At 47.6% G+C, this 23,502-nt stretch overlaps 1 protein-coding gene across 2 annotated transcripts; it reads right to left on the bottom strand.

The window, feature by feature from the left end:
• Nucleotides 1–1,539: 1,539 nt before the first annotated feature.
• Nucleotides 1,540–22,427, bottom strand: LOC134422902 (IgGFc-binding protein-like). 2 transcript variants are annotated; one of them, XM_063165358.1, is made up of 21 exons: nucleotides 22,329–22,427; nucleotides 21,964–22,059; nucleotides 21,262–21,306; nucleotides 16,966–18,174; nucleotides 16,551–16,879; nucleotides 15,778–16,348; nucleotides 14,809–15,413; nucleotides 13,950–14,520; nucleotides 12,722–13,302; nucleotides 11,788–12,355; nucleotides 11,450–11,643; nucleotides 10,594–10,735; nucleotides 9,752–10,083; nucleotides 8,484–9,063; nucleotides 7,423–8,021; nucleotides 6,378–6,942; nucleotides 5,344–5,936; nucleotides 4,325–4,817; nucleotides 3,634–3,833; nucleotides 2,543–2,917; nucleotides 1,540–2,044 (listed from the first exon to the last, which is right to left on the bottom strand). In XM_063165358.1, exons 2-21 carry the CDS (start codon nucleotides 21,971–21,973, stop codon nucleotides 1,754–1,756), a joined length of 8,853 nt encoding a protein of 2,950 aa, XP_063021428.1. In that variant the 5' UTR covers nucleotides 21,974–22,059; nucleotides 22,329–22,427; the 3' UTR covers nucleotides 1,540–1,753. The 2 variants fall into 2 exon arrangements, with proteins under 2 accessions (XP_063021428.1, XP_063021429.1); XM_063165359.1 differs by lacking the exon at nucleotides 21,964–22,059.
• Between the last annotated feature and the right edge of the window lie 1,075 nt (nucleotides 22,428–23,502).

Below are 23,502 nucleotides of genomic sequence, written 5' to 3' on the forward strand. Positions count from 1 at the left end.
AGGTATACTGGGGGCAGCTGAGGGAAGCTGGAAGAGACGAGGGGGTAGGGGTTTGTTGTACTGGGAGAGACTGAGGATACCGGAAAGCGCACTGGGGACGACTGGGGGGGGGGTGGGTACTGGCATATACTGGGAGGAACTGGGGGTAGTGGTGAGGCGTCCCCTCCATGTATGCTGTAGCACGCACCTCCCCTGGTGGACTCGGTCTGGGAACCCCCTCCCCTCCCTGGCACCAAACATCCAGGTGCCAACCCACCCTTCTCCCCCACCTCCCGCCGTGGCACTCAGGCTTTGGGAAATATTGACCGACTGGAGGCTGGGGGAAGGGGGGACACGGCACGCAGAACCACCCGCGGCACAACAGGGTGGGAACAGCCCTCCCCACTCCCCCACTGCCTCCCCAGCATTTTCCCAGAATTCTCAGGATTTTATCCCAGGTCACCCGCAAATGTCATTTTCTCACAGGTTTCATTTTGGGGGTGAAAGCGCAGTTTTGGCACTTAAAAAAATCCAGGTTTTCTGCATCTGAGGCTGTTTGAGGATAATGCCAGTGATAGGGCCTGGCCACCCAGGTGAAATGTCAATTTTCCACATCGCTGGGTGGGAAGAAAGGCAAAATCAAGAGGGACTTTGTGGCAGTTTCCCCCAATTTAGGGTCTTTTCCCCCTTTTCTGGACTTGTTATGCCCATTTTTTAACTCTCTTCCCTCTGTTGTTCATCTCTTTCCCCAATTTGAGAGTTTATTTCCCCCTTTTTTATTTGCTTTTCCCTTATTTTGGAATCTTTTTCCCCCCTTTTCTTATGCTTCTCTCCCACTACGTTGTGGGGGGTTCTTTCCGCCATTTCTGGTGTCACTCTTTTTTGTCTCTCTTTCTCCCTAATTTTTTGCACTCTTGCTCCCTTTTTAATATTCCTTTCCCCCATTCTTGGGTCCTTCACTCATTTTTGGTGTCTTTCCCATCCCTTTGAGTTTCTATTCTCATTTGGGGGATCCTTTACATCTTCTTTTCTCTTTTTTTTGATCTCTTTCCACTTGTTTCAGTACTTTTCCTCTGTTGGCTCCTTTCCCCATGTACGGTCTCTTTTCCCATCTTTTGGGGTTACTCCCCCCCCCCCCCCCCCATGCTCTTGCTCCTTTTTTTGGTCTCTTATCCTGAATTTTGGGGTCCTTTCCCCAGTTTTGGCTCTTCCCCCTCTTTTTGGTCTCCTTTCCCATCTTTTCAGGGCTCTTTTCTCCCTTTTGGGGATCTCTTTTTCCTCTTTTCAGTCTCTTTTCCATCTTTTGGGCCTTCTTTCCCTTCTTTGGGGGATTCTTCCCCTCTTTTTTAGGCTAATTTTCTCCCATTTTTTGGCACTGTTCCCCCCAGTGCCACCCCCAAGACACCCCAATATCCCCTCTACAAGTGTCCCCCTGGTGTCACCCACCTGGGCGATTGTGGATGTGACAGCCTGATCAGAGTGAGAAAAAGCTAGATAAGTTTTCCCAGAATCGGCCTGGGAAGGTTTAGGGAGCTGGAGATAAACAATGACAGCCAAATATTAAAAAAGCCTGCAGGTGGTGTTTTTCTAATAATCTGTTTTTCTCATAAGACTGTTTACAAATGGGTGTCTTGCTAATTAGCCAGTCAGGTGAAATGTATCGATTAAATGACCCATCACCTGTCACAAACTAAGCTATAAAAGAAGTGAGGATGAAATAAACGAGACTTTTTGCCACGTTGCTTTCTAATCCGACTACGTGCCATCTGTCATCTCAGTGGTGACAGGTGAAGTCCGGTGCCCGCCAGGCCTCGGCCAGCGCCTGTGCGTCACTCGTCACCGTCCCGTCGGGCCCTCGCAGGTCATTGCCAACAGCACCGTCGTAGTCGCCGCAGAGGCCACAGAGCCTCGCCCGTGCCTCCCTGGGCACCTCCACTGTCACCCCCAGGGCACCCAGTTCCACCAGAAATCCCGGGGTTCGGCTGATCTGGAGGGTCGTGCGTGTCTCTGTGATGGTCAACGGTCCCGGGAACTCCGCAGGCAGGGGAGCGGGGATCCCGTTGAGCTGGAAAACACGGAATTAATGGAAAAAAAGGGGATTTGGGGCGATGCAGGGGTGAAGGGTAGTTGGAAGAATCTGGATGGAAAAGAGGGAGTTTGTGGAAAAATGATGGGATGCATCAAGGCATGGTGGGGATAGGATGAGGGACAACCCATGTAGGTGATCCTCTGACGTGAAATTGGGAGAATAATGAGGAATTTTCGTCAAAATTATGGGGTGCGTCAGTTTATGGATGTCTCTTAGTGACCATAACCCACACAGGTGCTTCACTGGCAGGAAACTGGGAGCATAATAGAGCAATTTGGGAAAAATCAAGGTAAGGGCATCCTGTGGTGCTGGCAGAATGGGACAACCCATGTAAGAGTCTACATGGTCAGAAATTAGGGAAAAAAAAAAAATCAATTTTTTTAAAATTAAAATGAAGGTTAGAAGGATGTTTAGGGTGACAACACGCAGTGGTGACAGCATTTTTGGGTACCAGCCAGGGTGGTGAAAACTTACCCAGACCTTCCTGTTCCTCTGCACGGTGATGAGGCCATGGCGGGTGAAGAGGTGAAGTGCCACCACTGCTGGCTGGTCCCCAACATCCCTGACGTCCCCCAGCAGCCGGAACCACGCGGGGTCCCGGGGGTCACACACGCTGGCCACCACATAGATGCCAGTGGCCAGGGTGGGTCCAGTGACACCATCAAAGGTGACGAAGCGAGTGGCAGGGGACAGAGCACAGCGCCCTGGGTGTGCGATGCAGGTGTGGGTGCCATCATGGAGGCCACAGGTGTGGCCAAAGGGGCAAGTGAAGGGACGGCACTGGAGGCCCCCGGGCCCTCGACAGGTGCAGGATTGGGAGCAGTCAGAGGTCAGGATGGTCTCAGCGATCTATTTTCCATGGATAAAATGCGAAAAGTGGGGAAAAGTGGCCTAAAATGGCCAAAACATGGGGATGATGATGCTGTGAGGTCTCATGGGAGGAAGGAAAGGGGCCCATGGCTCCCAAATCCCCTGTGTGTCTCCATATTCCCAGTCGGTGCCCATGGGGACCACCAGCATGTCCCCAGCATGTGGCCAAGTCCCCACACATCCCCATGTCCCCCATGGGGGGCACAGTGGGGGAACTGGGACCTGCTTGGGAACACTGGTGAAGATACAGGGAGACGCTGGGACATGCTGGGAGACACTGGGAAGGACACTAAGTTACCCCACTAAGAAACTGGGATGCATTGGAGGAACTGTGGAGGCAACAGAGACAAATTGGGAGGGATTGGGAACACTGAGGAGGAAACTGGGGGAGGACTCGATTGCCCTGGGAGGGACTGTGGACAATAGAGGGAATACCAGGGGAGACTGGAAGGGAGGGGAGGCCCTGAGCTCTCACTGTGAGGACAGACCCTGGGCTAAAGGGACCACTGGAGCATGTGTTTAGGGAAAGTGGAACACACAAGGAGAAATAATGACATGGGGGATGCTGGGCTGTACTGGGAGGGACTGGGGACACTGTGGGGGCACACTGAAGGGACCCAGGATCATCATGGGGAGCTTGGAAGGAGCTAGGGCTGGAACTGGGCTGTACTGGGAGGCGCTGGGGCCACGCTCACCTGGAAGTAGCGCCCCTGGTGGAGGCAGCCGCAGGTGCCCGGTGGGACGCAGCGGGCCCCGTCGAACAGCAGCCCCTCGGCGCACTGACACCCCTCGAAGCATCGCTCACTGCAGGGGGGCGGGGCTGACACACCTGCACAGGTGTGCTCACAGGTGCGGGCACACAACTGGTAGTGGGTCTTGGGTGGGCAGGTGAGGGCTGGGAAAAGGAGGGAAGAAACAAAGGGGGGCAGTGGAGCTACTGGGGGGTCATCTGGGGTCAATAGGTGTCTTCTGAGATGAATGCCATCCTATCTTTGGGGTGGGTGCTCCCATGGGGCTCCCATTTGGAGACGAGGGGGGCCCCACTGGTTGTACAGGGTTCCCCTGGAGGACACAGGCTTCCTGTTTTTGGGGGGGGGGTCCACTTTGCGGGTGTGATTTGGGCATTCCCCAGATGGGGGCTTAGCATTACAGACATGTGTCCCTTTTTCCATGCAGGAATGAGATCCTGCTCCACTCCCCCAGACCTCCAAATTCCCACCCCCACCAAAATTTCCACTCCCTACAGAATTCCTGTCCCCACAAAAATCCTGACCCATGAATTCCCACCCTCCCAAAACTTCACCACCCCAAACTCCCAACTCCAATCCTCCTGTCACCTCAAATTCCCGACCCCCTCCAAAATTCCCAAGCCCTCCATGTACTCACAGCATCCCGTGGCCTCCCGCCACTCCCGGAGCGCACCTCCAGCTGCCTGGCACGCTGCTGCGTAGCCCTGAAAGCCGGGGCAGGGGTCTCCATCCCCCCCGCACACCTGGCGCTCACAGGTTAGCAGGTATGTGCGGGGCGGCACCACCCCATGACACCCCGCGAAGGGTCCCTCGGGGTCCGCGAGCACCGCGCAGCGCCTCGCCTGGGCCGGGGAGCAGCTGGGCGAGGGCGCCAGGCGGGTGCAGTTTGTGGGGTCGCTGCCCAGAGCCTCCTCGTCAGGGTCGTCGTCGTGTGGGTCCCCGTTGAAGTTGCCGCAGAGGCCCCGGGGGCGGTGGGATGCGGGGGGCAGCGTCAGCACCATATACGCGTTGCCATCGTAGAGAATTTTGGGACCCCCCTGGACCTGGAGCAGCCTGTGGGACCCCACCTGCGCCACCCCCACCGCGCCCTCACGCAGCCACAGCGGCAGCAAGTGGCGCTCGCCATCCACCTGCGGGAGACAGGGGTGAGGATCTCGAAAGGGAAGTCGGGCGACCAAGGGTGGGGTTAATCCCCCAAATTAGGTTTTGCAACCCCAAAAACAGGGTTTGCACCCTCAAAACTAGGGTCTGGACTTCCTTCTGTGCGCCTCAAACCCATGGTTTACATCCTAAAAAGTGATGGTGATTACGCTCCAAAAAGAGAGTTTTCAACCCCAAAATCATGGTTTCCGCCTCAATCACATGGTTAGCACACCAGAAAGGATCTGTACAGCCCAAAAGTGGTGTGTGTACCCCAAACAGGGTTTGTACCTGTGAAACTAGGCTTTCCTCCCCAAAAGCATTGCCCTCAAAACATTGCTTGCTCCTGAAAAACAGGGTGTGCACCCCAAAATCAGAGCTTTCACCTTAAACAAGGCCTTTCCTCACTGCTGCACCTCCCAAAACCCCTTTTCCATCCCCTTTTTTGCCCCCCAAGGATCTTTTTGCCCCCAAAACCAGGGCTTGCAACCCCAAGCCCCCAGGGCCTCCACTCACCATCACCTCCCACTGCTGTCCCCTGTCCATCACCACAGTCACCCCATGTGCCGTCACCGTCACCCGCTGCACCTCCGTGTCCTCCTGCTCCAAGGCAACCGTGATAGGCTCCAGCTCTTCTTCAGGCTCACCCCTCTCCAACTCCAGCAGTAGGAGGGTGCAGGACCCCCCAAAATTCCCCAGGTGCCCATCGAAGGTGCTGTAAGCCCCTGCCCCCAAAACCTGGCACTGTTTGCAGGCGCGGGGGTGGCACCCCAGTACCCCGTCCTGTACTGTGCATTCCTCGTTACTGGAGCAGCCTGGAGTGGGGTGACACTCCAGCCTCCCATTTTCGGAGCAGATGCAGCGCTCAGTGCAGGGAGGAGCAGGGTAAAACTGCTCTCCACGGGGGTAGTAGCGGCCCTCCAAAACACAGCCACACTGGGGGAGGGGCACACAGTTATCCCCACTCCTGAAAAATCCGGGATCACAGAAACAACCTTCAAAGCATGTGGAGGCATCAGAGCAGTCCTGAGGTCCAACTTCGCCTTGGCAGGTGGGAGGGCACGGGGGGCCGCAGAGCTCATAGTGCTGGTTCAGGGGGCACACAGGGCCTGTCAGGAAGGGAGACGGGTTGGGAACACCAAAACCCCTGCAAAAACTCCCTGCAAAGCCTCAAAACCCTAACGGACACCCCAAATTCCCATGGATTTCCCAAAACTCCCTTGTCTGAACCCTAGAATCCCTCATCCACATCTCCCCTTGTGAGACCTCAAATCCCCCATGGACACCCCAAAACTCCCTGTGTAGACCCCAAAACCCCCACTAAAACCCTAAAGGAGTGTCACCACATGGAGACCCCAAAACCCCTGGGAACACTTCAAACCTGCCATGGAAACCCCAAAGCCCCCACAGACAGCCCCCACTCCCCTTCCCCCTGCCAGACACCCCAAATACCTCCACGGATAGCCCAAAACTCCTTCCCAAACCCTGTGTCCCTCTCTGCCCTCCAAAACCCCCCTGCACTCTCCCAAGTCCCCCAGGTCCCCCCATACTGCAGAAGGCAGCCGTTCTCCATGGCCGCACGGCAACGCCCTGGCTCTGGCACGCAGCAACATAGGTGGCAATGGCTGGGCACACGGTGTCCTGGTGTCCCTCATACAGGCAGGCGTCAAAGAGACAGTCATCCAAGTAAGGGCCGGGCTCGATGATGTCGTGGCAGGCGGCAAAGGGCCCCCGTTTCTTCCCCAGCAGCCCACAGTGCTTATCTCCACGGTAGGCACGTTTCTGGGCATCACTGCACACCTGGCAGCCCTCGCTGCACCCAGCTGAGCATGCAGGGACATCGCTGACCTTCCAGCTGTCCCCTAAGTGGGTCTCATTGTCAGCACGGTGGCCATCACGGGTGACAAAGTCATCATGGGGGTCACCATTGGCGTTGCCGCAGAGGCCACAGACGGCTCCAGCGTAGGTGTTGGGGATGATGACACGGGCATAGCTGTACCAGTCAAAGGTGACAGTGACACCCATCTCAGTGGTGATGAAGCCATGGACACCACGGAGAGACACCTGGAGCTGATGGTTGTGGGTGAAGGGAAGGTCCAACAGGACACCATTAACCTGGCAAGAGAGTTGCAGGTGGCATGAGGTCACGCAATGCAGTTGAAACCCACCCAGGTGTCATAGAATGACCTTGAAGACCACCTAGATACCACATGAAACCCTCCTGAAGACCATACAATAACCTTGAAACCTAACCCAATGCCATGGAATGGCCCTGAAACCCACAGATGCCACACAATGTCTTTGTAGCCCACCAAGACACCATGCAATGACTTTGAAGCCCATCAAGGTGATTTTGTAGCCACCCAGACACCACCCCAATGACTTTGATACCCATTTAAACACCATACAAGAATCCTGAAACCCAACCAAATGCCTTGAAATGACTTTGAAACCCAACTAAACACCTTACAAGAACCTTGAAACTCCACCCAAGTGTCATGTGATGACCTTGAAGCACACTGGAGGACCATACCATGACCTTGAGCCCTCACCAGATGCCATGCAATGACTCTGAACCACCCCCATCATCCCTACCTTGACCTTCTGGGGATGTTCCTGGCTGAGGCTGAGGGTCATGTTGTACACCTCCATGGTGACCACCTTGGTGAAGGAGACCAGGTGGCTGCCACGGTGATTGTTCTCCACAGTGACAGCAAAGGGGATGAGGGTGGGGTCAGTGGAGCAGAGCCCAGCTAACAGGTAGACACAGGTACCCATGAAGTCGTAGCGGCGCCCATCGAAGGTGGTATAGTGGGGGTCACCAGTGGCCACACAGATGGAGCGTCTGTTGGCCACGCACCGCCGCACGCCCTTCACCACTGCGCACACCTCACCCGGCTTACACCCGGAGTCCTCGCACACCACCATTCCCAGCTCCATGTCACACCTGCACCTGGAGTGACAGGTGTCATCGCCCCAAAACTCCTCACCAGGGAGGTAGTAACGGCCATCACGGGTGCAGCCGCAGCGGGACACCGGCACACACTGTCCACCACTGAGCACGTGGCCAGTGTTACAGGCACAGGTCTCCACACAGGGCTGGTCACAGGTGGCTGTACTGTCCCAGTTGGAGCAGGTGGCTGGACAGGCATTGCCACAGGACTCATAGTGGCTGTTTTCAGGGCAAGATAAGGCTGCAGAGGGAGGAAACGGGGATGAGGGAGGGATTAGGGGAGTGGACAGCATTCAACAGAGTAGGTGGGGATTGGGAAAGTGTCTTGAATATGGGGAAGGGTCTGGAAAACAAGAAGGGCCTGGATTGCAAGGAGGAAGGTTTGGGAAATGTGGGAAGACTGGGACAAGAGGGATGAGGTCTGAGCCACGTGGCAAGGGTCTGGGCCTTGGGGAATGCACAAGATGAGGTCTGGAACACAATGATAAAGGCCTGGAACATGTGGGAAAGATCTTGGAAATGTGGGATGGATTCTTGGAAAGATGGGGTGGGTTCTGGGACACAAGAAGCAGCTGGAGCACCAGGAGAACTTCCAAGGATCACCTGAGAGATTTGAGGGTTTCAACCTAGGATGCATCCCACTCCATTCCCCTCCTCCCCCACTCTGGCTCCTTCCCTTCTCAAAGAAAACCCCAGCCCTTACGGCATCCTGATGGCGTCCTCCAGTCATGGACCATGGCCCCATGCTTCTGACACGTCGCTGCGTAGGTCTCCAGCACCTGGCAGAGGATTGACCTTGCCCCATTGCTCAGACACAGGTCAGACAGGCAGTTGCGATAGAAGTCATGAGGCTTCACTATGTTGTGACATGCTCTGAAGGGTCCCTGGAAGGATTTTTTGATGATCCCACAATAGTGGTACCCGCCATAAAGCTCCTTCTTTTTCTCATCACACACTGGGCATACTCCGTCACAATAATCCCAACAAATTGGGTCATCAACCTCAAAGTCAGCACTTTTCCAGTTTTTGGCCCATGTGACAATTGCAGTGATGTTGTCACCAGCCTCGGGGATGTCATCAAGGGGCTTGAGGTTGAAATTCCCGCAGAGACCACGGACGTGGCGGTAGTAGCTGCTGGAGAGGTTGATCTGGAGGTGCCAGTTCCAGTCATAGGAGACCTGGAGACCAAAATCTGTCTCCAGAGCAACACGGAGCCCACTGGGATGGACCCGCACCTTCCCGTCTGCCAGGAGCACAGGGAGCAGCGTCACCTCCCCGTTCACCTGCCAAGGGCCCAACATTCCCAGTTATCTCAACATTTTATTCTCAACATACACCAATATTTTATTCCAAATGTATCCTAATATTTTATTCCTCACATATCTCAATTCTTTATTCCCAGCATATTCCAACACTAAATCTCATCATGTCCCCACATTTTACATATCCCAACATTTTATTCCAGGGATATTTTATTACTGATAGGTCCCAATATTCTATTCCCACTATGACCCAATATTTTATTCCCAGAATATCCAAACATTCCACAGTATTTTATTTCTGTTGCATCCCAACATTTTATTCCTGAAATATCCTAAAATTTTATTCCCTAGACACAGCAACATTTTATCCCAGTTTACCCCAACATCTTATTCCTGTTTTTTTGCTGACATACCCCAGTATTTTATTCCCAAAATCTTATTCCAATCTTATCACAACATTCTGTTCCTGACATATCCAAATATTCTATTCCCCATATTTTGTTCCCATAATTTCTCAACTTTTTATTCCTGACATATCCCAACATTTTATTCCCAAAATATGTCAATATTTCAACAATCAGCCTCCTGGTCTGACTGATTTATCCCAAAATAACATTGGCACTGCTGGATGAAGAAGGATGTAGGGAAGAGCTGGATGAAGCAAAAAGTTGGGAAAAAGCCCAAATTCTCACATTTCCACCCAACTCACCCGGACTCTTCCATTTTCATTCCGGTGGAAGGAGATGCGTTGTCCATAGACGTCAACTTTGACCAGGGAGACATAGGACACAGATTGGATCCCACCACGGATGTCATTCTTGGCCTGGACCCTGAAGGGCACCAGCCCAGGATCATTCCCATGGGATTCAGCCATGGTGTAGGTGCAGGTTCCTTGGAAGTCAAAGTCAAGGCCGTCGAAGGTTCGGAAGTGTGGGTCACCCCAGGCCCAGCATGTGGCAACCAGGGCTGGGACACAGCGGGATTGGGCACCGCGGGGCCGGCAGCGCTCCTTGGGGCGGCAGTGCAGGGACTTGCAGGGGTCTGGGAGGGGAGGGAGAGCAGGATCAGCCATGGGCTGGGTGAAATAGGAGATAAACATCGGGGGAAGCCATGGGTTGGGCAAAAGGATGGAGAAGAAAGCGAGGGGAAGTCATATAAGAAAGAAAATTGCAAGATGGGAAAGACCATGGAATAGGAAAAATCACGGGATGGAAGAAACAATGGGAACAAGCGTGGAATGAACCATGGGAGAAATCATAGCATGGAAAACCATGGGAAAAACAATGAGAAAAAGCATGGGAAAGATCATGGAAGAAACCATGGGATGGGAGAAAACATGGGAGGAACCATGGGAAACATCATGGGATGGGGAACAAAAATAAGCAAGAAACCTTGGGAGAAACCATGGGAAGAACTGTCCCATTCCTGACCCTTAGAGGCAGAATTCTGTTCCCTCTACCTCCCCTTCCCTTTTTTCCCCAATCTACCCCTCAATCTCTCCCAGATCCACTTTGCATCTAAAACTCCCCTCTTCCCTCAACTTTTCCTCACTTTTTTTGATGCATCCCAAGACCCCTTCCTGGATTTCACAGAATTCGTCCTCAGTGCAAGTGTGGTCGTGGCAGGTAAGGCCCTGGCCAGGGACACAGGTGCAACGGTGCTGGCAGTAATCCTGGAAAACCATCTCATGGGGCTGTGGGGGGGAAGAAGGGAGAAAGGGAAATCCATGAAAATAGGAGATAAAAAGGAAAAATGCAGAAAAAAGGATGTAAGTGCAGAAGAATAGGGAAAATAGTGAACAAATTGCTAGGCAAAGGGATGTACATGCATACCTTCTCTATAAAAAGTGGGAAAAAAGGGTAAATGCAGGAAAAAAAGACATAAATGTATAAAAATAGGGGGGAAATGCTGGGGAAAAGCATAAATAAAGGGAAAATGGGGAAAATGCAGAAAAATAAATGCAAATGCAGAACACAGAGAAAAATACAGGCAAGAAAAACAATGTAACTTCCTAGAAATAGGGGGAAAGAAAGGGAATGCAGGGGAAATATGGCATAAAAATAGAAGGATGGAAAGGGGAAAATGTTGGGAAAATGAGAAAGAAAAGTAGGGAAAAATGCAAGAAAGAAAGGTGTAAATGCATAAGAAATAGAGAAAATGTGGGGAAATTATTTTTAAAAATATAAATACATCAAGCTAGGAAAAAAAAGGAAACACCATGATAACAGAGGTAAATGCAGAGAAATATGAGAAAAATAAATGCACGAAAAATATAGGTAAGGACATAAAAACAAAAAGGAAGAAGGAATATAAGGAAAAAGGAAGTAAAGGTATAAAAATAGGGAGAAAATGAAGGGAAAAAAAGACACAAATGCCTAAAAACAGGAAAAAAGGACAGAAAAACTACCTTATAGTATTCCCCATCCATGAAGCATTCACAGTAATCCTCGGGAACGCATCTGTGTCCATCAAAGACAGAACCCTGGTGGCACTGGCAGCCCTCAGTGCAGGTCTGGGGACAGGTGGTGGTATTCCCGGTGCAGATGTTGGCACAGGTGTTGGTGCAAAGCGAGTAGGTGCTGTTGGCTGGGCAGGTGGGGGCTGGAATTTTCATGGAATCATGTATTGAGTTGGGTTGGAAGGGACTTTAAAGCTCACCCCATCACCATCATCCCATGTCCTGTGTGTCACCACTGTCACCCAGACCCAAACAGGAACATTCACCCCTTGCCCTCCCAAACTCACAGCAGAAGGATGACGTCCTCCAAGTCCCCACAGTGACACCGGCGCCTTGGCATGCAGTGACATAGCTCTGGATGCTCTGGCACAGGACATGTGTGTCCCCTCCCGTCATGCAGAGGTCATGGATGCAGGATTGGGAATATGGGACGGGGTCAATGATGCGATGGCAGGAGCCAAAGGGACCTTCAGGGGCCGTGAGTAGGCCACAATAGTTGGGTTTTTGGAGGACTGCCACTTTCTCCTCTGTGCAGGTGGGACACTCATCCTTGGGACAGGTGTCATTGCAAGGTGTATCTGTTGTTTTCCATGCAGATCCAAAGGCTGTTGCATCTGGAGCCAGCTGGCCACTGGAAAGCTGGAACTCATCATTGCCTTGGCCATTGTAGTTGCCGCAGAGGCCACACAAGCGCCCCATGTAGGTCTGGGGGACTGTGACCATCACGTGCTGGACGAGGTCATAGTGGACAATGAGGCCGAAGTCAGTGCGGAGCAGGACACCTGTCCCATGTGGGTAGACCTGGACCTGTCCCTCACTCAGGATGGTGGGGAGGTGGTGGGAAATGGAATCCACCTGGGATAGAGAAGGAAGAGTCCTCCAGTGAGGAGGTGGGACTAAACATTTGGGGGAAACACCTTCCAAACAATATTCTGACAGATTTGTGGATCCCACTTGGAAGAAAAAGTTTGAATGAGAATGGATTAGTCTCGGAGATGGGATGAGGGCTCCCCTCACCAAGGAAACAGAGTTTCGGGGTTGATTGAGGTAGAACGAAAAATTTAGGGAAAACAACTTCCAACCAAGGTTTTAATGCATTTACAGATCTTGCTTAGAAAGAAAAGTTGGACTGGGATGGGAGATGGGCTGAGGTGTCCCTTCTATAAAGAAACCCAGTTTGGGGGGATCCCATGAGATTTGAAACATAAAGCGCCATGTTACCATGACATCTGCCCTTTTTCCTTGTTTCAAGGTCAAGGTGACCCCATAGACATCCACAGACAACACTTGGATCCCGGAGACCTTCCCCTTCTGCCGCGGCTCCTTCTGGATTGTGACCATAAATGATCTCACGTTGTCACTTGTGCAGGTCTGGGTGAGGATGTAGGAGCAAGTACCAGTGATGTTGAAGGCCATCCCATCAAAGGTAACATAGGTGTGGTCACCTGTGGCTACACAGGTGCTGGACAGCTGCAAGGGAGACTGGATGACATCACTGATGACCTTCCCATGGCCACCATCAGGACGGGAAGTATTTTGGCACTCCACAGTGCCACCAAAGAGGCACTGGCACATCTCCTGCTTTGTGGGGTAGAATGTCTCCCCCTCTTTGTAGTAGACTCCATGGTGGCTGCAGCCACAGTGGGACATGGGGACACACTCGTCACCGCTGAGCATGAAGCCATCCTGACATGTGCAGCCCTCGCGGCACCGCCCTTGGCATGTGGCAGAGTCAATACCGCAGGTGTGCTGGCAGGTGTGGGAGCAGAGCTCATAGGAGCTGTTGGAAGGACAGGGAATATCTGCCGGGAAACAATGGGATTCATAAGGAATCAGGAAATTCCAAGCCAAATCCTGGAACATTCCTGGAATTCAGGTGCAAACTTCACCAAATACAGGGTTTTTTAGCCCATGGCAAACTCTCAATTTTCATCCCTGTGCACATGACAAGGGACATCATCAAATGACGATCCAATGATTATCTGATGATGATCCAATGATCATCCATAAGGAACATCCCAGCCCATTTCAATAGGAATTTTTCCACTAAACTACCCAATTTCTCACATTTCTATGGAGAAAAATGTAACATTCACTCAAAGAATGGGATCACTCCACATTGGGTCCTCAACTATCTCCAGGCTGAATCCCTTTAACCCAATTCCACTATTTTTGGTACATTTTTTTTTATGGTTCTCCCTCTAAATTATCCACCTTTTAGCCAACACCAGGAAATTGGAGATTTTGAGGGGGTAAATTATTCCAGATGAGACAACTTCTTCCTTAGGAAAGGTTTAATTTGGGTGGATTATGGGATCAACCAAAACTTTGGGTGGAATTTCCACTGGATTCCCATGCACCTCTGGGTTGTTCATACATGGATTTGGAGCAGATTTGAGGATCCTTTGGATACTGCTGAAGGAAAAACCCTCCCATTGTCCCAACTTACAGCAGAAATTATCTGTCCTCCACCTCCCGATGGACACACCAGCAGCCTGGCATGTGGTGGCATAGAGGGCAATGATTGGACAGATCCCTTCTTCCTGATCAGGGAACAGGCAGGAGTCACGGATGCAGCTCTGGAAGTACTGGTGGCCATCAACATGACTATGACATGCTCTAAAAGGTCCATCCACTTCCAAAATAATTTCACACCCCATCCCAGAGACTTCCTGCTGCAGCCAGGAAGGTGCAAGTGTGCTGGAACATTCCACTGTTGACCTCTCACCACATCCTGGGACATCTGTGACCTTCCAGCTGCTCCCAAAGGCATCTGGGTCTGACGTCACATGGTTGTTCCTCATCATCATGTCATCACTTGCAGCACCATTGTAGTTCCCACAGAGCCCACACAGGGCATTAGTGAAGCCACTGGGCACCATGGTGGTGACGTGGCTGTACCAGTCATAGGTGACAATGAGGCCAAAGTCGGTCACTACCACCGCATCCTGCCCGTGACGATAGACAACAATCTTTCTTTCACTGTAGTGATATGGGAGATTGATCAACTGCTCATCAATCTGGGGAGAAAACCATAACAATTGATCAACTTTGCAAACTGATAGTAAACTACTTTCAACAGCCAGAGCAATCAAAAAGCATTAATTTAATTAAATTTTGAATTGAATTAAATTTTGGATTTAAGAGAATGAGAAGGACCAAGTCCCAAGAGGAGGTTGATCAACCACTCCTTGATCTGGAACAGGCAAATTATGTTGATTTAATTACATTTCAAATGTTAATAGGATGAGGTTTGGGACAAGGTGGAGAATGTGGTGAAAAAAGAAGGGATCATTTCCTAAACTCACCATGATTTTTCCAGGATGTTCCCTGCTAATGCTGATGGTTTTGTTGTAGACTTTGACTGTCACCATGGCAATGGACAACATGAGGTTGTCACTTCGGTGGCCATTCTGCACCAACACCTGAAATCCCACCAAATTTTGGGTGTCCTCACACAACCCTACCAACAGGTAGACACATGTCCCCTGGAAGATGAACCTCTTGCCATCAAAGGTCTCATAGTGGGTGGCTCCAACAGCAGTGCAAACCCCAAACCTTCTGGGATAACAATCCTGGATCCCCTCCTCCACCCGGCATTCCTCCTCAGTGCCACAACCAGAATCCCGGCACACTGCCTGCCGCTGCTCCGCATCACACACACAGCGTTGAGTGCAAGTGAGGTCACCCCAAAATTCCTCTCCAAGGCCATAGAAGAGACCCCGAAAGACACAGCCACATTCAGAGGGGGGGATGCAGCTGTTGGCATCAAGGACAAGGCCCTCGTGGCACACGCAAGTGTCTATGCAGGTGGTGACAGCGGCACAGCTGGATGACACAGCGGGGATGTTGCAGGAAGGGAGGAAGGCGAGGCCACAGGTGCTGTAGGTGCTGTTGGGCGGGCAAGTGAGAGCTGGACAGGGAGGGAGACAGCAGTCAGGGTGGGGCGGCACATGGTGGAACAGACTTCTTTGACTATCTACGCAGATATCCTGGAGTCTCCATGGATTTTATGGAGTCTCCATGGACTTCCTAGGCCTTCTGCCTGGACATTCTGGAGTGTCTGAGGACTTCTTGCTCAGACTTTCTAGAGACTCCACAGACTTTGTGGACTTTCTACATGGACTTTCTGGAATCTCCCTGGACTTCCATGGATTTCCTGCTTGGATCTGCTGCCATAACCTTTCCCAGCCCATCATCCTATGGATCGTTAGTCCCACAATAATTAGGCTCTGCCCATCCCAAGGAGCATTTTCACCCAACCATCCTCTACTCACGACATCCCACTGTTGTCCTCCAATCAGAAACATTGATCCCCTCCTCCTGGCAGTCATCAGCATAGGTCTCGAAGGCGTGGCACAGCACATCACGGTGCCCCTCACTGGCGCACAGGTCATAGATACAGTTCTTCACGTAGATATTAGGACTGATAGTGTCATGACATGACCGGAATGGCCCAGAATGTTGGGACAACTTCCCACACCAGGTCTCTGCCTTGTATGTCACCGCCTGGTCCCATCTGCACCGCCCACAGTCACCGTCGCAAGTGTCCTGGCAGCGGCTACTCTCACTGGTCACCTTCCAGCTCTGCCCAAATTCCACAATATCCCACACTTGTTTTCCATGAGGAGAGAGAGTGTCATCCTGGGGATTCCCATTGTTGTTCCCACACATTCCACACACTTTTCCAGAAAGAGCAGCCGGAAGTTTGATCACTATATGATCATCCCAGTTGTAGAGGACTTTCAGCTTGAAATTTGATTGGATCAACATGGATTTACCCTTCTGGCGGATGCGGAGCTTCCCATGGGAGAGGGAGATGGGAAGGTGAGAGCGGTGGTTGTTCACCTGGAGGACAACAAAAACCATCAAAACAACCAAAATCCTTCAAAATTTGGCATAGAGTTTAAGAAGACTAGAAGTGTTTTCATGCAAGGGTTACCTGCACACCAGCAAACCCAGGAATTATTTAGGATAAGACCCTCAAGATCATTGATAAATATGCAATTTCAGCAAAATTTTTAAAAATTGGGAAATTATGATGGCTTACCCTCACCATCCCATTCTCTGACTGGACAGCAGTGATGGTGACATTGTCGACATGGATGGTGATGGAGCTGATGGAGGAAACTTTGGAGTTCTCCTTTTCCTTCTTTGTGACCTCAACAGAGAAGGCAGGAAGGGTGGGATCGGGATCGCAGATGGTGGTCAAGGTGTAGGCACATGTTCCCATGAAATCAAAGGTTTTTCCATCAAAACTGCGGTAGTGTGACCCGCCAGCAAGCCAACAGGTGGAGAAAGTCTCCTGGATGCACTCTGGTTGTCCATCCACCAGCTCACACCTCTCCTCACATACCTCATAGGAGAGTGATGTGGGGACTGAAAAAAAGGGGAAAACCCATGAATGGTCAACTGCACAAGGCCCAATCATTGGGGTGACACAACAGTGGACTGACTGTACTCACTGGTGGCACAGAGCCCCGGGAAGCCATATCCAGTGTGACTCTGGAACCCAAACACCAGGAGCCCAATGGGCACCTGTGAGTTCTCAGCGCTCTGCATTTTTGCTCCCACAGTGATGCTGGCCCAGGAGAAATCTGTGCCAGGAATGGCCTCCCATGCCATGGTGTTGTCTGGCCGATGGTTGAGGGTGGTGGTGGCAGTGGCAGTGGTGGGTGCAATGAGGATGGCATGATTATACTGGCTGGGCACACTGCTAAAGCGGAATGCAGTGCAGTGGGCGGTGACAGGAGGGACAACAAGGAGGAATGGATCTTGCCAAGACGAGCCGCTGAAGAAAAACACCACCTGCACAGCCACCAGCGCACTGATGTACAGATGGGAGTTACGGTTCAGCACAAATCTCTGCACCTCCCCTGCCGCCATGGCCACAGTCGCATTCCCACTCCCGGTGTTGTAGGTGATGGTGTTGTCTTCATCTGTCACCACGTAAACGAAGTCAACGTCTGTCTGCAGTGGATTGGGTGGCACCACATAGCTCCTCCCCCATGCTGTCATTGGGAGGAGCTGCTCCACCACAAAGTCAAAGCCAGCAGACACCTTGACACAGGTGTGGCCACTGAGGACAGCCACAGGGGTGTCGGCCACCACAACTGTGCCGGTGAAGTCCTGGCTGCTCTGGAGCTGCAGGCTGTGGTAGGGTTGCAGGAACAGGCGGAGCACGGCACCAGGGACGTAAGTGGCCCCAGCATAGTGGAAAGTGGCAGTGGTGGTGATGCTGATAGCGGTGGTGGTGGCGCCGGTGGCCACCACGAACTCAGTCAGGCCATAAGTGTAGTTCCCAACCGGTGTCACCACATAGTACCTGGTGCCCAGGCTCTCCATAGGTAGGAGGGCAGTGGCGCCCACAGTGTAGCCCTTGGTGCTGACAGACACCACAGAGATGTCACTGCTGGCCTGGACCACCAAGGTTTTATCGAAAGTGTGGCTTCCAGTGAGTTCCAGGTTAGCAGGGAGAGGCAAGGGCACAGTGACATCTGGCCTCAGGGTGATGTTCTTGGTGACAGAGCCGCCACGAAGCGTCACTGACACCTGGGTGTCAGCAGGGCCATAGGAGGTGAGCAGCAGCTGCAGGTGCGCACTGGGGGACTCGTCATCATTCTGTGGGAACACGGCCAGGAACTCCTGGCCCCGGTAGCTGGCACTGGAGAGTGCTGGGAAAAGAGGGGGAAAAGGAGGCCTTGGTTAATTTTTATGTTACCCAAGGGGTTAAATAAAAGGGGCTTTTATATTTTTATATCAATTCTGTATGTGTTTATATATCAATTTTCCTATTTTGCAGTAGGAATTGTACTGAAATTACATTAAAGATATGACTGCAGTATCCAATTTATAGAGTTCATTTTTATATATAATCATAATATAAATTCTATTTACAGCTTGTTGTGTTAATAAACAACATTTGTATGCTATTAGCAAATTATTAAAATACATCAATGTGTTAAAAATATGAAATAATGTTGTATTATTAACTAATATTAATTACACAAAATACTATTCCTTAATAAAACAGTATTACTAGATATTTATATTATTACACCTTGTGTTCATGATATATTGCTAGTATTATGTAATATACTTTAGTATATTACTACTGATTAGTACGCTGATAAAATATTAATAATATAGGACTCATATATCAGTGAAAATATGTCAATTACATTTCAGCCTGTTACGGTATTATTATACTTGTTATCCATTATATAACTTTGTTATATAATTTTCTATGTTATTATTATACAGATCTATTAATTATAAAATTGTGATATACAATACTTATATTTAAATATATAGTAGTATTTTTTCTATTACTTTGTACTTAATTTTGATAGAAATATCAGCAAATATTTAATCCAACTCCATAAACATTAAAAATAAGTAAAGTAATACAATAATAAACACTGTGGCTATTGAATTTATTTCAGTATTAATAATAATAGAAAATACATTTACATGTTATTTTTATAATTATATAAAACAGTAGATTATTTATATTTTCTCTATAAAATTATACAGATAATGATTTTAAATAATTTTTTTCTTGTTTTCATAGAAACGGTTTGGGAAAAAATTGTAAAAATCAAGCAAAAATAAGCAGTAAGGTGCAAAATTACAAAGGTAGAGAATATATTAGAGAAAAGAATAGAAATAATATACCATTGTATTACACTATATTGCAATATAATCTATGATTATATGTATCATTAATATAACAATAATAAAAGTAGATATTACATTGTAATGCAGAATATAATAATATATAATTATGTAAATAAATATTATATGCATAAATTACATACTGTTATAATACAATAACAATAACAATACAATATAATACAATAACAATGGCATTCATATAATATGCAACTCTACATAAAATTATATTGTAAAGTAAGAATTCTATTATATAATTGTATTTGTAGTAATTTATATATATTCTATAGTTAATAATTATATCTTAATAACTAGATAGTTATATATAATAGCAATATATAGTCTGCTATATTAATAAATGCAGTAATATTTATATGAATAGAAAATATATTACATTCTCCTAGTTCACATCTTTTGTACATCCATATAAACTTTTAAATAAGTTTATACTGAATTTTTAGAGAAATTTTTACTATAAAATGCAAATCAAGAATAATGATAATAACAACATAATTACAGCATTATAGATCATACATTGTATTTTTTATAATTACAGTAGAGATTATATTATATATTCAGATAGAACTGTTGTACTGTATGTATATTATTAATATATCCTCAACACATAAAAATATAGATTAGTAATAATAAGCAATTACTGTCCTATTGATCAATATGATGCTATTCAATTACACTAGTTAATATTATTATTAGCCAAATAAAATTTTATGTATTTTGTATAAGATAAAATGCATATATAAAAATATACATTATATATATAAAGATATATAAAGGAAGACTAAACAAAAGATACCTTAAAAGAATCAAAAATATTTTTTCATTTTTTTTAATGCTACAAACCAACAAAATAGCCATTTTTTGCCCCAAAATAGGCTTAAAAGAGTGGGCATCTTCTCCTAATTAAAAGGGAGAAAAAAAAAAACATCTTGAGATTGGCAGGGAAAAAAAAAAGGAAAATTAGATGAAAATTGAATAAAACTCAGCATATACATAAAAGCCCATCATAAGGATTTTTTTTTAATTTAAAAAATAGGTAATTGGGGATGTTAGATTAAAAAAATAATTCTGGTGATTTTTTTGGAAAAAAATGGAATTTGGGTGTTTTGGCGGAAAAACAGGGAATAATGAGGTTTAACTTTGAAAAAAAAAAGAGGATTAAAAGGGGCTTTCTGAAATAATACATGAATAAGAGTTGTGTTTTTAAAAAAGGGGAATTATGAAGAAACATTAAGAGGGAAATGAGCAATTGGAATTTTAATAATTATAACTGAGTAAAAGAGGTTTTTTTCTTTAAAGTACTTGAAACCTAAAAAAGAGTTCAAGAGGGCTTTTTTTCCTCATTAAATAAATTTTTAAAATAAAATTAAACAAAAAAACCCACAAGAAAATATTAAGAGAATGAAAAGTATTTTTTTCTTTAGAACATTACCTAAAAATTGGGTTGATAAAAGGTTTTAATGACAATGAGAAAAAAGCCAGGAAAATAAGGAATAAAAGGGTTTTTTTTCCTTAAGAACTAACTTTTTTTATTTAAAAAGAGCAAATAAAAGGACTTTTGTTTTATCTAAAAACATCTTTTAAAAGTAGATATTTTTTCCCTGGAAGAAAATACAGTTCCAGCATATAAATCTTGGGGTTTTGTCCTGGAAAAACACTAAAACTAATCATTAGAATTTTAGCTAAAAAAAAACCAACAAAAAACCAAAAAAACACACACACAAAAAAAACAAAACAAAACAAAAAACACCCAAACCAAAATAACCAGGACAAAGTGCATTTTTTTTTCCCATAGAAACTGAGGCAAAAGGGGATTTTTCCCCATGAAATTATAGAGGCATTCATGAAAAAAATAAGATTCTAAAGGTTTTTGGATTAAAAAAATATTTCAAAATGGGGGCTTTTGGTTAAAAATAATAAATCTGCAGCTGAGAGGTTGTTGGAGGAATTTTCAGGCAAAAACAAGCCCAGGGACTCAGGATTTCATTTTCTGTGCTAAAAAGCCTGGAAATATGTACAAAATCCATGAAATTTGGAGATATTGTGTGGAAAACAGCAGTTTTACTTACCACAGAATGGAAGGAAGAGCCACAATATCCCATCTTGTGCCATCCCTAAGAAAAACACCGAAAATCACTAAAAACTGTTATTTTATGGGAAAAATCCATGTGAGTCCTGGGATGTCTCCAGAAGCCTCAAATAACCTCCAAATTACCCAAAAATGTCTTTTTTCAGCACATGGAAACCTCTTGGGGCTTATTTTGGTCCCCACTGCCTCAAAATCTACTCCAAACATTTGAAACTATAAAATTTTTGTCCAAAATTCTCCACATTTGGATCAAAATGGATTTCCTTCCCAAATTATCCCATTTTGGGTTAAAATATATTTTCCCCCCAATCTCCACCCCCCCACTTTCCCCCCCGCCTCTATTGGTCAAAATGGCATTAAACAGGATTAAACATTCCCTTGAGGCCACATCGGAGTCTACATCTATATCACGTTCCCTCTAAAAACAAAGGAATTTTAACTAAAATCGCCTAGATTCACGTCAAAATGGAGTTAAAAATGCTGATACAGCATTCCCACCAACCCCTGCCCTTAATGTCACCTCAATACCCCATTTCTACCAAATCCACAATAAAACTTCATGGAAAGGATGAATTTGCCCCCAAATCCCCTCAGTTTCAGTCAAAATGGGTAGTTTTGTGCCCAACATCCCCCAAATTCAGATCAAAATGGGGCTCAACATCCAGGAAAACCCTTCACTCACCTTGTCCCATACAAACCTTCCCAAATGCTGAATTTGGCCTCAAAAAGGTGAAGAAAAAACCCACGAATTTTTGGGCATGAGGAGGACAAAAAAACCCTGAAATTTGGGAGAAAGATGCACAAAAAGAGCAAACCCATGAGACTTGGGAAAAGAAGTGTTTAAACCCCAACATTTTGAAAGAAAAAGGGCTAAAATTACGAAACTTGTGGGGGAAAGGGGGCCAAAGTCATATAATTCGAGAAGGGAAAGGGTAAAAAAAATCTGAAATTTGGGCAGAAAAAATCCTCAATTTCTGCCCATCACCAAACAGCAAGGAAAACCAGGAATAAACAGGGAATTAAGCCTCCCCGCTCTTCCCCACTCACCAGCCCCTTGGCAGTTCAATTCCCGGGCCCCTTCAGAGACAGAATGTTTGTCCCAAAGTCACTCTTTTTATACCCAAATAAAAAATACCCAAGACACAGCCAAACCATACAGATTTGGGCGGATTCAGCAGAATTTCAGGATGGGAGCCGGGGGAGGAAAGCAAGGGGGCATGACTCAAAGTTCCAGAGAATTTGGGACCTGGCAGCTGGATCTTGTCAGGGATAGGAAATGCTGGGAGTGGAACTCACAGGACATCTTGATGGATGTGACTGACAGGGATGTTGTGACAGGTGTGGAACCACAGGAATATCATAACAGGTGTGGCACCCACAGCAATCATGGCAAATTCCCTGAACACCCAGAATTGCTGTCCCCATGGTACCTTCTGGCCCCATGACACTGGGGAAAGGACAAGCCAAGTCCAGAAGTTTTTTATCAAAAATTAATGATCCAAGTCGCAGCGGGGAATTCCAGGGAATGGGAAATTCTGGCCCAAATGACTGAAAAAGCTGAAGAAAACCAGCTGGAGCCAGGAGAGACAATGGTAAACAGGGAATTAAAGGGCCTTTGCCTTAAAATGAAGACATAAAAATGGGGAAACCCTGAACCCCACAGAGATCCTCAAAACTCACCAGAGACAGAGACCCCACCCCCAAAGCCATCCAGGGACCTCCAAAACTACATGGGGATCCCCCCAAACTACCCGGTGATCCCCTCAGCCCTCTGAACCTCCCAAACCACAGGGTCCCTCTGGGGAGATGGGCGTCCCTGGAAGGGTTCTGGGGCTCCTGATAAATGACACGAAAAAGAGAAATTTTCAGTTGCCCTGAAGATGCTGGATGGAGCTTAAAGACAACTGGGAAAAAAGCTAAAATGATGTAAAGGTATGCCGAGAGAATTACAAGCACAGATGGAGCCAGCAGAAAATAGGTAATGAGGAATGTAGTGGTGTTTTTGTCAAGTTACATTATTGCAACCTTTTCTGGGGTTCAGGCTGACCCCAGCAGGCTGCAACGGGTGTCCAGATAACTCTGACCTGTTCAACACAGCTGTCCGAGCTCCCAAGCAGTTCTTAGCCGCAGGCAACCTTAGCAATCTTAAGAGATATCAGCTCTTTAGTGATTATCAGCTCATTGTGATTTCAGCTCTCAGCTTGCTAGGTGCCCAGGCAGG

Source organism: Melospiza melodia, chromosome 11 (genome assembly GCF_035770615.1).
Source record: "Melospiza melodia melodia isolate bMelMel2 chromosome 11, bMelMel2.pri, whole genome shotgun sequence".
Lineage (NCBI taxonomy): Eukaryota > Metazoa > Chordata > Aves > Passeriformes > Passerellidae > Melospiza > Melospiza melodia.